We start from the raw sequence: 13,510 nt of genomic DNA on the forward strand, positions 1-13,510 counted from the left end.
TCAGCATCAAATCCTCAATTTTTAGCAAAGGATTTGATAGCGCCCCTGTCGGAAGCAACATATATTAAAATTTGAAAAGTTTGCACGATGGACAATAGATCCGGTATGTCGGAACATTTTATTAATTTTGAAAGCTTCAAATGTGAAAACCAGGCACCACACACACGCACGCACGCACGCACGCACGCACGCACGCACGCACGCACGCACGCACGCACGCACGCACGCACGCACGCACGCACGCACGCACGCACGCACGCACGCACGCACGCACACAATACCCAGAAAACTGAAATGTCCTCATGGACTTCCTAGGAGTTGTGAGTAGTTGGAGCATATGTTAAAAGTCATTTTCTGGAGGTACTATGCTCAACCAACATATCAAATTAACAGAACTATTAATTATATGTCACACAATTTTAGTCGTGGTAGTACTTATATTTCAGTCAAATATTGTGATGGCTTTGTCAAGCAACAGCAGGAGGATCTATTATAGTATTTGCAGTGGCAGTCGTTAGAGTGATTAAAACACGTTAGTGGTGCTGATATCAGGAATCATGCCTATCATGAATCATCCTCTTTTTCTCAAAAAATAGTTTGTTCCCTTCGTGGGGTATAAATGCTCTATTGCATGGATAGTTTTGCATGTACATTTGTGCGGATTTCTCTACGTACATGTACCTGCCTTTCAAATACGCAACTTTTATAAGAAATTACACACTAAAACTTACCCTTCTGATATATTTTAAATGCATCACAGTTAACATTGATGAGGTCATTGTTTCTACGTAAAAATGATTGAAGTCTGATGTTGGGGTTGGCTCTGGAAAAAATGAGGTATACAGTACATGGGTTGGAGGATAAATATAACAGAACCTGGTCACAGTTCATAAATCATATCAAGAGCCTGCCTTTTGCTTAACTTCTTGCCTAAAAATATTTTTAATGCCCATATCCTGACTGTTGGAATTTTTTTCTCTCTATGCCAAAGGTCCAAAATGTTGGTGTTATGACTTTAATGATCGACACAGATTTGAGTCTTTCCTGTCTGTCCTTTTTCTTTTTTTTTTTTTGATGTGTTTGTGGGGATGCCAACTGGAGGGGGAGGGGGGGGGGTTACAACTTTTGTAAGAAATGCATAACTAATGATGCCGATGTTTTTGATATATGGAAAAATGAAAAATAAAGTTGTTAAAAAAAAAAAAATGATGCAAGTCTATCAGGAAATGTGTGAAATATCTTTCTCTTTGATTGCAGACAGCTGATTTGCTGAAAGAGACTATAAAGCACATAAATAGGACAAAACAAACTTTTCATAGCTGCTTTTGTTTGACCCACCTTCTCATCCAGGGCCTTGTGGTGCTCAAACAGTGACTTGAGGGCCTTGAGGACCTCCACCTCGCTGGAGACCCCTGCAGGGGACTGGGCTTGCCTCTTCACCACAGTCATCCTCAAACTGCGCTCGTGCCGAGACACTAGACACTCTAGGTGTTCGAGCAGTAACTATGGGATTGTGTGGAAGAAAGGGGAAGAAGAGCAGGGGGGTGACAACAAGGTAAATTTGGAGGTAAGACAAGCAGTTGAAAGGATGTGGATATGGACAGTAAGGAAGTAAAAGACAGAGAAAAAAGTAGGTTGGAAAATAGAGGAAAAATGGCAATGAAGGATTTAATAATAAAAAAGAAACTAAGTTGGGTGGTGAGTAGGGTTGCCACCCGTCCCGTAAAATACGGAATTGTCCTTTATCTGAGGAAAGAAATGTTGCGTCCCGTATTGAACTAATACGGGACACGATTTGTACCGTATTTTCATTAATTTTTACACCATATTCTAGTTGAATTATTAAAATAAGTTAACTTTTACACCATATTCTAGTTGAATTATTGAAATAAATTAACCTTTACACCATATTCTAGTTGAATTATTGAAATAAATTAACTTTTACACCATATTCTAGTTGAATTATTGAAATAAATTAACTTTTACACCATATTCTTCACCTGTAACTATATATTACATCTTGGCTGATGTGGACATACATAGAATAGGAGGCTATTTATGGTTGTCTGTCTCTACAGTCATGCAAGTTCAATGCTATTAAAGCACTTTAAACTTTAAATCAAAGCATTTTGTTTTTTCATATAAAATAAACACATTTTTATTCAGTTTAGAAGTTTTGGGGCTTTTTTTTTGGCTCCTGCGCTGCTGAAATCCGGGCGTCCCTTATTTCTATTTCTGAAAGGTGGCAACCCTAGTGGTGAGAGTCCCAAATAAAACAGAAGGACGACGAGTGGGCAGGAGGGATAGGGAAAGCGGATGAAGACGAATAAAAATGAAAAGGAAAGAAAACATTGATGAGAAAATAAAAGGGAAAACAATTTAAACAGAATAAAATGAAACAGTGTCACACCCACAGTTGGTGAGGAAGATAGCACAGAGACTGTTACAGCGCTAATAGGCAAAATGGACGCTAAACATCTTACGCGTGTGTTGTTTCTCTCTGCCTTGAGCTCAGCAATTTCTTCCTCCCTTTCCAGAAGGTGCTCCCGGCAAACGTTGAGCTCTTTAGTCAACACAGCAAACTCCTGTGGAAAACACAAGCTGCATTCAGGGGCAAGAAAGCAAACTGTTTGAAGATATGTTTTCAATATTCTAAGTGTTCTCTGAACATCCAGCTGGGCTACAGTACAATGAGAGTTTAAAGAAAAAAATATTACAAAAAAACCCAGTGATTCTTCAAATTAAATAAAACTGTTTGCTTTAAACACTGCCAAGCAGGAAATGAATATATAGAATATTATGAATCTGCAAAAGCAAAGATGTCCAGGTTCACGCTTTGTAAAACACCTGAGACTGGGAATGTGGGAGGATGGGCATGATGTAAACCTACATAACAATCATGCGAATCACTGACACATTTTTCACCAGCACTCTCTCTCATCCTCCGCTGTAAACTCTTTTTCATGGTTGGATTACATCACACTGTTACAAAATGGCTCAACACTGGGATGCACAAGAGAGGCCCCACAAACAAAGCATTGATGAGGCATTTACAACATTGCCGGGAATATATCTGCAACTCCTGAGTGCAAACAGGAGAGCCTGCCTTACGTACGCGATCTGAAAAAGAGAGAGAGGAAAAAAAAAACCTGCAAAGTCCACGGTCAATGATTCTTTATGTCTCCATAAAACTACCAGATTTTTTCAAAGAGACAGTAGCTGTTTGGGGGAATAAATCTGCAGATGTTTATGCTTTATGATGCAAAAACAGTTGAGAGTAGAGGCATGAAATGCATCTGTGTTTGTAAAGGAGAGGAGAGTGAAAGACAGCTCTCCACAGATGGTAACACAGTGGGATGATTGGCTCTCGGCTGTACGGGATTGTTTCTTGTTTGCATTGGGGTCAGCTTCCCCATTGGTTTCCCTCGTCCCCTTGTCGTTTCTTTTCTATTTCAGCCACTATGTCTCGGTGGGCCCTGGTTTCCATTCATTTAAATTAATTTCCAGTCCTTCTCTGCTTACAGTGCATGAGTTATAAATGTGGGAAATACAATAAAAAAGAAAAAAAACGCCCTCAACCTGCATCTCATTTGTAATGTTTTTACATTTTTGCATATAAATGTGAATTCAAATAGAGTTGTAGATTGAAATACAATTCATTAAAGCAGCTCTTAAGTAATACATACAATTATTAACCTTTCAGAGGTCTATAAGATTATGTCAGACATGTTTAGGGCTATAACAGCTGCTATTAGTATTTTTCTTATTGCTTATTTTTAGGGTTACTGATAAATTATTTTATCATAAGTATGCCAGATAAAATTACACCTACAACCATGGAAACCACAAAATAAGATTTTGAAAGGGAAAAAATAATCTCTCACAGTACGTTTGGTTGTAGACAGCCCAAATAAATTGCGGAAGAATAAAAAGACACAGATGAACTGTAGCGGAGCTGAAATGCAGCACCGCAGGTGTTGGAGAGCTACACACCTGCACAGAGAATCACATGTATATTTGGTGGATTGAAGGGCCAAGTTCACAATCCCTTTATGTGAGGACTGCATGTTCATGCACAGCATGGAGTTACATACCATGGATGAATTCTGTAAAGATGCAACGCTGGACCACAAACGCTAGGTGGCTACCAGTCTATTTAAAGAACCACAATCGACGAGGGGGATTGATTTAGATTTTGGCTTCAGTTAAGCCCGTTTAAGAAACGTTTAAGAAAAGTATCTCATACTTGGAGTCTGTTACCATGGTAACTATCTCTGAACTAAACCTGGTCCAAGTTACTTCCTGTCTCCGCCTCTTCATGAAGCTCAAACGATTTCAGTTCGATTAGACAATCGATAATGCATATTTTGGAGTGAATGATGACATGTCATATTTGCATCGGGAAAATGTATTGATGATCAGAATATTTACTGTGGTCAAGTCAGTCATTATTTGTATTAGTGGTACCTTGATGAGCTTTGAAAGCGCGTTAGATCTGTCATTTTATTGCAGTTAGGCTATGTAACGTAACATGAATACAATTTTATCCTTCTTTGCAATTGTCATTTGCTCATTTGCGTATACATACATATATATATATATATATATATATATATATATATATACACGGTGTATATATATATATATATATATATATATATATATATATATATATATATATATATATATATATATATATATATATATATATATATGTATGTATACGTGTGCAAAGCAAATGTAAGATGTAAGATCTAAAAAACTATATATTCAGTTCCAGCCAGTCTTTGTCCGAGGAAAAAAAAACGAAAAAAAAATGCAGTGCATACTAGGGTTTTAAGGTACAATACAGTATCCTAAGAATCAAGTACAGACTTAGACTCAGCTGAGGCTGGTAATAAGTATTGTTCCCCAGCAACAACTTTTCCTAATAACATGGTCAACAGACAAAATGAAACCTCAAAAACCAATAAAGATAAAATTAGGACTTAGATTAGACAGCCAGACAATAGTAGGAAAAGAAAGTGTAAATAAAAACAACGTTCATGATTTAAGTGTACAATAACACACAGGAAACCACACATAAACTTAATCATTTCTGGTAATAGACAGAGGTGTCAAAAGTATTCACATTCATTACTCAGGTAGAAGTATAGATACTAGAGTTTAAAATACTCCTGTAGAAGTTGAAGTATCAACTCAAGTTTTTTACTCAAGTAAAAGTATAAAAGTACTGGTTTCAAAACTACTTAAAGTATAAAAGTAAAAGTAATGTAAGGTGGAAAAAAGCCATTAAGGATAAAAGCCATTGAAAATGAATGCATCTTAGTATAATTCAAATATATTAAAGAACCATATATGTGTACTATTGAGCATTAACATGTGTTTCAGAGAGCAGGAGATATGATGACTAGTTCCCTATAAGTATTGTAATGGTGCAAAAAGTCAAACTTCAGAGGCATGTTATCATTTATCCTAACCTTTATTGGAATGTACATCCAAGTTTAGTTGCAGGAATCTGAGTGGTTGTGGCTGAGAACATCTGAAACAACCACAACCAAATTCACTCTATCCGGATGGCGCAATTTAACTGGATAGTTTTTTTTTAAAGGGTGAAATGAAATAGAGTAACAAGGCTGTTTTTAAAATGTAAGGAGTAAAAAGTACAGATAATTGCGTGAAAATGTAAGGAGTAAAAGTAAAAAGTCGTCTGAAAAATAATTACTCCAGTGAAGTATAGATAACCAAAATTTCTACTTAAGTAAGGTAACAAAGTACCGTATTTTCTGGACGATAAGCCGCACCTGTATATAAGCCGCATCCGCTCTATTTAAAAAAAAAAGATATGCAAGCCGCAGATATTTATGTTGTTAGATTAGATATTTACTACATGTACAGAAGGATTTTGAACTGTAAATGATGTACATGTTTGTACCTAAATAGATCTTTTCCTAACAGTGTCTTTTAACACGGCAGCAACTTTGCTGATTAAAACGGGACAGAACCAAGAGAGAATAACCGGTATTTATTTATCTATTTATCTGTTTGAAATCTGCTTCTACTTCTATCTGCTAAAGAAGAAGTAGCGTATTCTTCTTTGCATTTATTTTGTCTTAGTTTTTATTCTAATTCCGGTTAGCACTCCCCCTAGAGATGGAAGAAAAATCCACAGAATAGCCGCACCTTTGTATAAGCCGCATGGTTCAAAACCTATGAAAAAAGTACTGGCTTATAGTCCAGAAAATACGGTATTTGTACTTCGTTACTTGACACCTCTGGTAATAGGGGGGATACACAATATGACCTCACATAGAGAACTTAACCTTTTCATTCCAAACACAATTGACTCCTCAAGAAAGATGGAGAATAAGCACACAAAAGCCTCACCTGTGGCAAAGCAATGGATAGCTGCCTTTGAAGTGACTCCTTCTCGTGGCCGAGCTCGCGGAGGCGGAGCTGAGCTGTGCCCAGGCTGTCCTGCGTCTCCCTCAGGTTCTCCAGCAGCCTCTCCCTCTCTGTTAGCATGTTGACCATGAGAGACTCCAGGTTCCCCGTGCTGCCCCCTTCGTCTCCTCCACCTCTGGGCTCCCTGCCACTGAATCCTCCTCCGCCCATTGTCCCGCCAGAGCCGCCAATTCCTGCTCCTGCAGGTGAGGAGGATCCTCCGCCAGTTCCGCTTCGCCCATCCTCAGATATGGTGGGCATCACCTCGCACATCATCATGAGACGGTGGCGTGTGATTCCAGTCAATAATGAAAACTAAATGTGGGTATTATTGTAAGTGCAAAATGTCTATTACTGTGCCTTAGCTTTTTGTTGTTGTTTTTTTAAGAACTTTTACTAAAAGTTTTATGTATAAAATATAAATCTTTGCATGTTCAGTTTTCCAAAAATATCATCTCTGTTGTGATGCCTACATCTACATCTTCTTGTGTTTATTGCCTTTGTGTTTCCTCTCATGCACCCACTTCAGTGCATCTATCCTCACTTGTCTCCCGTCACAAAGTCTCAGGCTTCATGGTAAATGACCAGAATGCTTGTGTGTTCCCTTGTTACGCAAGAGGATGGAGTATCTACACGGATGCCCGTCTGTCACGAGCTAGGATTGGCAAAGGAGTGAGGAAGGGTGGGGGATCTGGGGAAGGAAGGGACATAGAAGGGTTGATGATCCTAAATTGTGTCCAAAAAGGAAGAGCGCTCCTCGAATCACAGGACAGAAGCTGGAAAACAGAGTAGGTTTGCATTAGATCTCTCTCAATGAATCCAACTGATGATAAAGTGCACTGGTGAAGTAATGGTAATTGCAGACAAACCACACAGGCTAATGTATGTCCATGGAAATGTGACAGCAATTCAAACTGATAGTTTTCACTTTTCACAGCATTTTTGACAACAATAAAAAGAAAAAAATTACCTAGTACATAATAATGTCATGACACCTCCAATGAAATTAGCATCTATGAATCTCTGCTCCTACTGCAATCCTTAAAGCTGTCGAGGTGCAGCACATGGCAGCTTTATCTGAATAACAGGCTCTGAGTCATGCAACTTTAAAAGGAAGCTACAGTAATACTGCTGAACTCAGTTGCAGAATCTTACTTGGACTTTGGTGCACTCAAGCAATACGTCACCATTTTGGGAAATACCAAGAGCTAGACAGGAAAAAAAATCAATGCAGCACCACTTTTATCTGACTGTTAAATACAGCTAGTAGCCAATTAGCTAGGTTTCAGCTGAGACCTCCAGAAAAAAAACAACAACCTTACTATGTACTGTATCTGCTTTTCTTTCTCTTTTTTAATATCTTCAGGCAGAACCAGGTTAGCAGTTTGGGGTTTTCATGATAACTAAAGGCTGTAACTCACAGTGTGTTCGACAGACACTGGTATTGATTGTCCTCAGTGAATTTCCAGAAAGAAAAATGATCATGCCTATTTCCTAAAATGTCAAGCTTTCACTTTAATGAATGACTATAATTGAAAGAGTGCAACATCCACATTTATAAAAGTGTTCACAGCAAAATGATTTTCTTTGTGTTCTGGATTAGGCACAGGTGATTCAAATACGTCATCTCACTCGACTTGTTCCCTGTTTTCATTTGTATCAGCACTATTGGATCGCAGCTTGTTGGTATTCTTCACTGTGACATTCAGAGCATTAGCTTATAGCATTATTTATAAACTGGTACTGACATTTTTTTTTATTTTATTTTTTTTTACTTTCAATATATAATACCGTAATAGATAAATAAATAGATGTGTGTACATATGTGTGTGCGTGGAGTTTCTGTGTATTGGTTCATATGTTGGGCTTTAAAAGTTTAAAACTCTTTATAAATCTTTAGAATCAGAATCAGAATCAGAAAAAGCTTTATTGCCAGGTTAGACATAAATCAGACGAGAGAACTTGACTCCGGTTTACACCGATGGCACCATTAATACGGACACCATTTAAACTTCAAAAACAGTCAAATTAAAATCCATTTTAGGTGTTCTATGATTATAGTGCAAAAAAACCTAGTTTTTCTATGTAATTTCATTCATCGTTAATTATCAACAATGCATGTTTATATTGAATTATTAGCTTTTTATTATTATTAGCAGATTTTAACCAGATTCTCTGAAAATTTTAATGACATTAAGCTTGACGAGGAAATCCCCACATCCTCTGTATTTTTAGATTGGGACCTGAAATGTAATTTTGAATCATTAAACTGTTCACAAACACATACTTTAACAACTAGTCGCTACTTTAGTGGTTGATTAGTTATACCTAGTTGTATTGAACACTTGTTCCCAATCAGTATAGTTAATGGGACCTGTTTTACGAGGTACAACTCAGCTTTTACAGACTTTGTTGTCCTCCTGACTGTATTGAAAATCTCTTCAGGCACCAAATTCAGTGTGAATCAGTTTCAACATTCAGTATTCTCAATCATTTACAGATTTTACATAATTTTAAAATCAGTACATTGTGCTTATTTAAATGAAATTCAAAAAAGTTTCTTTAGAGCATTTGAGAATTTCTTTTGTTTTTTTTGCATCTTCCTATGGGACCAAAGTCAATGAGGAGTCAAAAATGATGCAACTCCTTGGAGCTGTCAGGCAGACTAGGCAAACTGTGTTTAATGCTCTTTTTGACCCTTTTACTTTAATTCATTCATCTCACTTATACATCTATTTAAGGAGCAAAAGGTATTTTCCTCTCACATGCCAAGATCGCTGCTGGTCTTAAAATCCCCGCCCTTGTTTAAATCCAGGGTCCCATTCTTTGGAGGGGGATTAAGTTATGTTCATTACCCCCAACATCTCTATCTTCAACTTAAGGTATTTACTAGATCATAGCCTATATGCAAAATTATACATCATATAAATTATACATCAACCAAACTTGGTATAATGATTCTAATCCACAACAACTTTAACAACTAACATGATCTCAACATCTCTTTAGGTGGCACTCTAACAAAATAATCTACATTAAAAATGAGTTTATTGTCTGTTCATTATGGCACATCGAAAAAATGTACCAAACTTGCAACTAATTGGCCAGTAGGGGTGTTAATGAGATTTTTTAAATTTTATTTAAATGTCACATCATACCTCAAGGACTGTGTTTGATAGAATGGAAATGTGTCCTCCTGTCTCTTTGGAAGCTGTCTAATCAAATCCTACCATTCCGGACATTTCTGCCCAAAATATTTCTTCACCATTTTTATAAAACTGAGAAATAAAGTAAACATGTCAGATTTTTTCATGAAATGTTGTGTACATCAAGGTGTTAAAAAATGAATGTCAAAGTTGCCTGCCATTTAAACTTGAGGGTGTGGCCCGACTTTACTTTTCAGCCTGTTGTGATGTAATGATTGAAAGTTAGCATACCTTGAAATTGACAGTTAGCACATGATTTTTTTTGTTTTTAGTTTTAGAAAACTTTGTAATTTTTTCTGCTATCTTTGTACCAACAAAACCAAAATAAAAGTTAATAATCACTCTGTATTTAATGGCTGCTGCAAAGCTAAAATATTCTCAGATGTTAGATTGCTAATAATTTCTTGAATGCTTTGGCAACGCTTCCTATACTGCCAGTATAACTCTGCTTGAAGCAGGTGTAGTGCGGCAGATAAGCAAACCAATTGTGCATTTTATGATAGAAGCATGAAACTTTCTACATATCATCTACATCCCCCAAGGATTAATTTCTGAAGTGGAAGCACTTTGGGTCTGACCTCTGGTGACCTTGAGAGGTCATTGACCTCAGCATTGCATTTTTCCATTATTTTCGCTTCATTCTCCATTATAATAAGTACATCATTTAAAAAAAAAAATGTCTTTGTTATAATAAAGAAAATTTTGCTCAGTCATGGCCTTTTGTATATGACAATACTGTTGCTGACCAGCAGAGGGCAGTAGTTGGCAGTTGGAAGCTGGCAGCACCATTTACTATGACAGAAAGAGTGTGATGTTGCTGTCAGGAAAAGTGAGTATTTTAATCACCATCCATCTGATGAAAGACAATAGCTATTAATTAATTAAATGAAATAGCTAGCTAGCTAACTGTTAATGAATTAAACAAAATAGCCTAGCTAGCTAGCTGTTGATTAATTAAATAAAATGTCTTGCTAGCTAGCTAACTGTTAATGAATTAACTAAAATAGCTGTATCTAGCTGTTGATGAATTACATAAAATCGTTTGCTAGCTAGCTAGCTAGCTATCTGTTAGTGAATGAAACAAATAGCCTAGCTATCTAGCTGTTGAGTAATTAAATAAAATGTCTTGCTAGCTAGCTAACTGTTAATGAATGAAATAAAATAGCTGTAGCTAGCTGTTGATGAATTACATAAAATATTTTGCTAGCTAGCTAGCTAGCTATCTGTTAGTGAATTAAATAAAATTGATTTAGCTAGCTGTTAATTAATTAAATAAAATTGCTTGCTAGCTGGTTGTTGATGAATTAAAGCTATCTAACATGTAATAGTAAATTTACACAATGTGTTATGTTCTTTCAGGATTCCTCTGTAGCCTGTGTCAGCTAGCCTCCAGCGCCCTTCAAAATTGTGATAAGTCAACACTGTCTGCATCATGTCAAAACGTCATTTACTGGTTGATCCAACTCAGCCTTTTACATCTAAGAATTCCAAGTTGAGTAGCCCTATTAACTGGGAACTCTGTGCTCTTTGTCAAATAAAAACAGGAGAAGCTTTGCAATGCCCCACCAGGCATAACAAGCCATCAGAAGACAGTGGTTATGTGTCATTGGCCAGGGATCTCCTTGCATTCCAAGAAATTGGACAAATACCACCTGAGTTGGACTTGGACAGGCTGGATGATGGGAATGGCATAGAGGCCACGCTGAGGACCAACAGAGCACAGTGGCACAAGGCCTGTAGAGTAAAATACAATCAAAGTACACTGCAACGACGACGGAAGTCATTAGAAAAGTTGGAACAGTGTGATGTAGCCATGGTTCACACACAGTCTTCTCACAGTCATATCCACCCAAAAGACCCTTTGTGTTTCTTCTGCAACAAGCCTACTGGGTCTGAAGTGCTCAATATGGCATCAACAAAACAGTTAGATGCCAAAGTTAGAAAAGCTGCCGTGGAAACAGAAGACACTGAGTTGCTTGCTAAACTTGCACCTGCGGACATGATAGCCCTTGAAGCAAAATATAATCTAAACTGCCTCCAGAAGCTATATAACAAAGCAAGGCAGGCTATATCAAAGGATGAACACAAGGAAGATGCCCAGCTACTTGGTATTGCGTTTGCAGAGTTGGTAGCCTTCATGGAGGAAAGAAGAAGTGAGGAGGACACTGCTCCAGTATTCAAATTGTCTGACCTGGGTAACCTGTACCAAATTCGACTTGAACAGCTTGGTGCCACAGTGGGGAATCGGATCCACACAACCAGACTAAAGAACAGGCTTCTCTCAGAGGTACCTGGTTTAATGGCACATTCACAGGGAAGAGACACACTTTTGACATTTCAGAATGATATCGGAGATGCCCTTAAGAAGGCCTGTGACTATGACAGTGATGAAGACCGTGTGTGAACCATGGCTACATCACACTGTTCCAACTTTTCTAATGACTTCCGCTGTCGTTGCAGTGTACTTTGATTGTATTTTACTCTACAGGCCTTGTGCCACTGTGCTCTGTTGGTCCTCAGCGTGGCCTCTATGCCATTCCCATCATCCAGCCTGTCCAAGTCCAACTCAGGTGGTATTTGTCCAATTTCTTGGAATGCAAGGAGATCCCTGGCCAATGACACATAACCACTGTCTTCTGATGGCTTGTTATGCCTGGTGGGGCATTGCAAAGCTCCTCCTGTTTTTATTTGACAAAGAGCACAGAGTTCCCAGTTAATAGGGCTACTCAACTTGGAATTCTTAGAGGCTGAGTTGGATCAACCAGTAAATGGCGTTTTGACATGATGCAGACAGTGTTGACTTATCACAATTTTGAAGGGCGCTGGAGGCTAGCTGACACAGGCTACAGAGGAATCCTGAAAGAACATAACACATTGTGTAAATTTACTATTACATGTTAGATAGCTTTAATTCATCAACAACCAGCTAGCAAACAATTTTATTTAATTAACAGCTAGCTATATCTATTTTATTTAATTCACTAACAGATAGCTAGCTAGCTAGCAAAATATTTTATGTAATTCATCAACAGCTAGCTACAGCTATTTTATTTCATTCATTAACAGTTAGCTAGCTAGCAAGACATTTTATTTAATTACTTAACAGCTAGCTAGCTAGGCTATTTGTTTCATTCACTAACAGATAAATAGCTAGCTAGCTAGCAAACGATTTTATGTAATTCATCAACAGCTAGATACAGCTATTTTATTTCATTCATTGACAGTTAGCTAGCCAGCAAGACATTTTATTTAATTAATCAACAGCTAGCTAGCTAGCTAGGCTATTTTGTTTAATTCATTAACAGTTAGCTAGCTAGCTATTTCATTTAATTAATGAATAGCTATTGTCTTTCATCAGATGGATGGTGATTAAAATACTCACTTTTCCTGACAACAACATCACACTCTTTCTGTCATAGTAAATGGTGCTGCCAGCTTCCAACTGCCAACTACTGCCCTCTGCTGGTCAGCAACAGTATTGTCATATACAAAAGGCCATGACTGAGCAAAATTTTCTTTATTATAACAAAGACATTTTTTTTTTTTTAAATGATGTACTTATTATAATGGAGAATGAAGCGAAAATAATGGAAAAATGCAATGCTGAGGTCAATGACCTCTCAAGGTCACCAGAGGTCAGACCCAAAGTGCTTCCACTTCAGAAATTAATCCTTGGGGGATGTAGATGATATGTAGAAAGTTTCATGCTTCTATCATAAAATGCACAATACCTTCCATATATGAGCTTAGCTGCCGCACTAGTGGGACAAAATATCTATTTGAAGGCTACAGGCATAACAAAGAATGCTGCTTAACCCACTGAGACCCAGGGTTTTGTGGAACTTTGCAGCTTTTTGTTT

The 13,510-nt window shown here is 37.5% G+C and overlaps 1 protein-coding gene across 4 annotated transcripts in view; it reads right to left on the reverse strand.

The window, feature by feature from the left end:
* Window positions 1-13,510, reverse strand: part of LOC133419709 (liprin-alpha-3-like) — a 39,944-nt gene that overhangs the window by 22,186 nt on the left and 4,248 nt on the right. For all 4 annotated transcript variants that reach the window (XM_061709093.1, XM_061709090.1, XM_061709092.1 and 1 more), the window contains exons 2-4: window positions 6,388-7,220; window positions 2,484-2,585; window positions 1,339-1,503 (exon numbers count right to left, since the gene is read on the reverse strand). In XM_061709093.1, coding sequence (XP_061565077.1) covers window positions 1,339-1,503; window positions 2,484-2,585; window positions 6,388-6,723 — 603 coding nt within the window. In that variant the 5' untranslated portion in view covers window positions 6,724-7,220. The remainder of the gene's footprint in view (window positions 1-1,338; window positions 1,504-2,483; window positions 2,586-6,387; window positions 7,221-13,510) is intronic.

Source organism: Cololabis saira, chromosome 19 (genome assembly GCF_033807715.1).
Source record: "Cololabis saira isolate AMF1-May2022 chromosome 19, fColSai1.1, whole genome shotgun sequence".
NCBI lineage: Eukaryota > Metazoa > Chordata > Actinopteri > Beloniformes > Belonidae > Cololabis > Cololabis saira.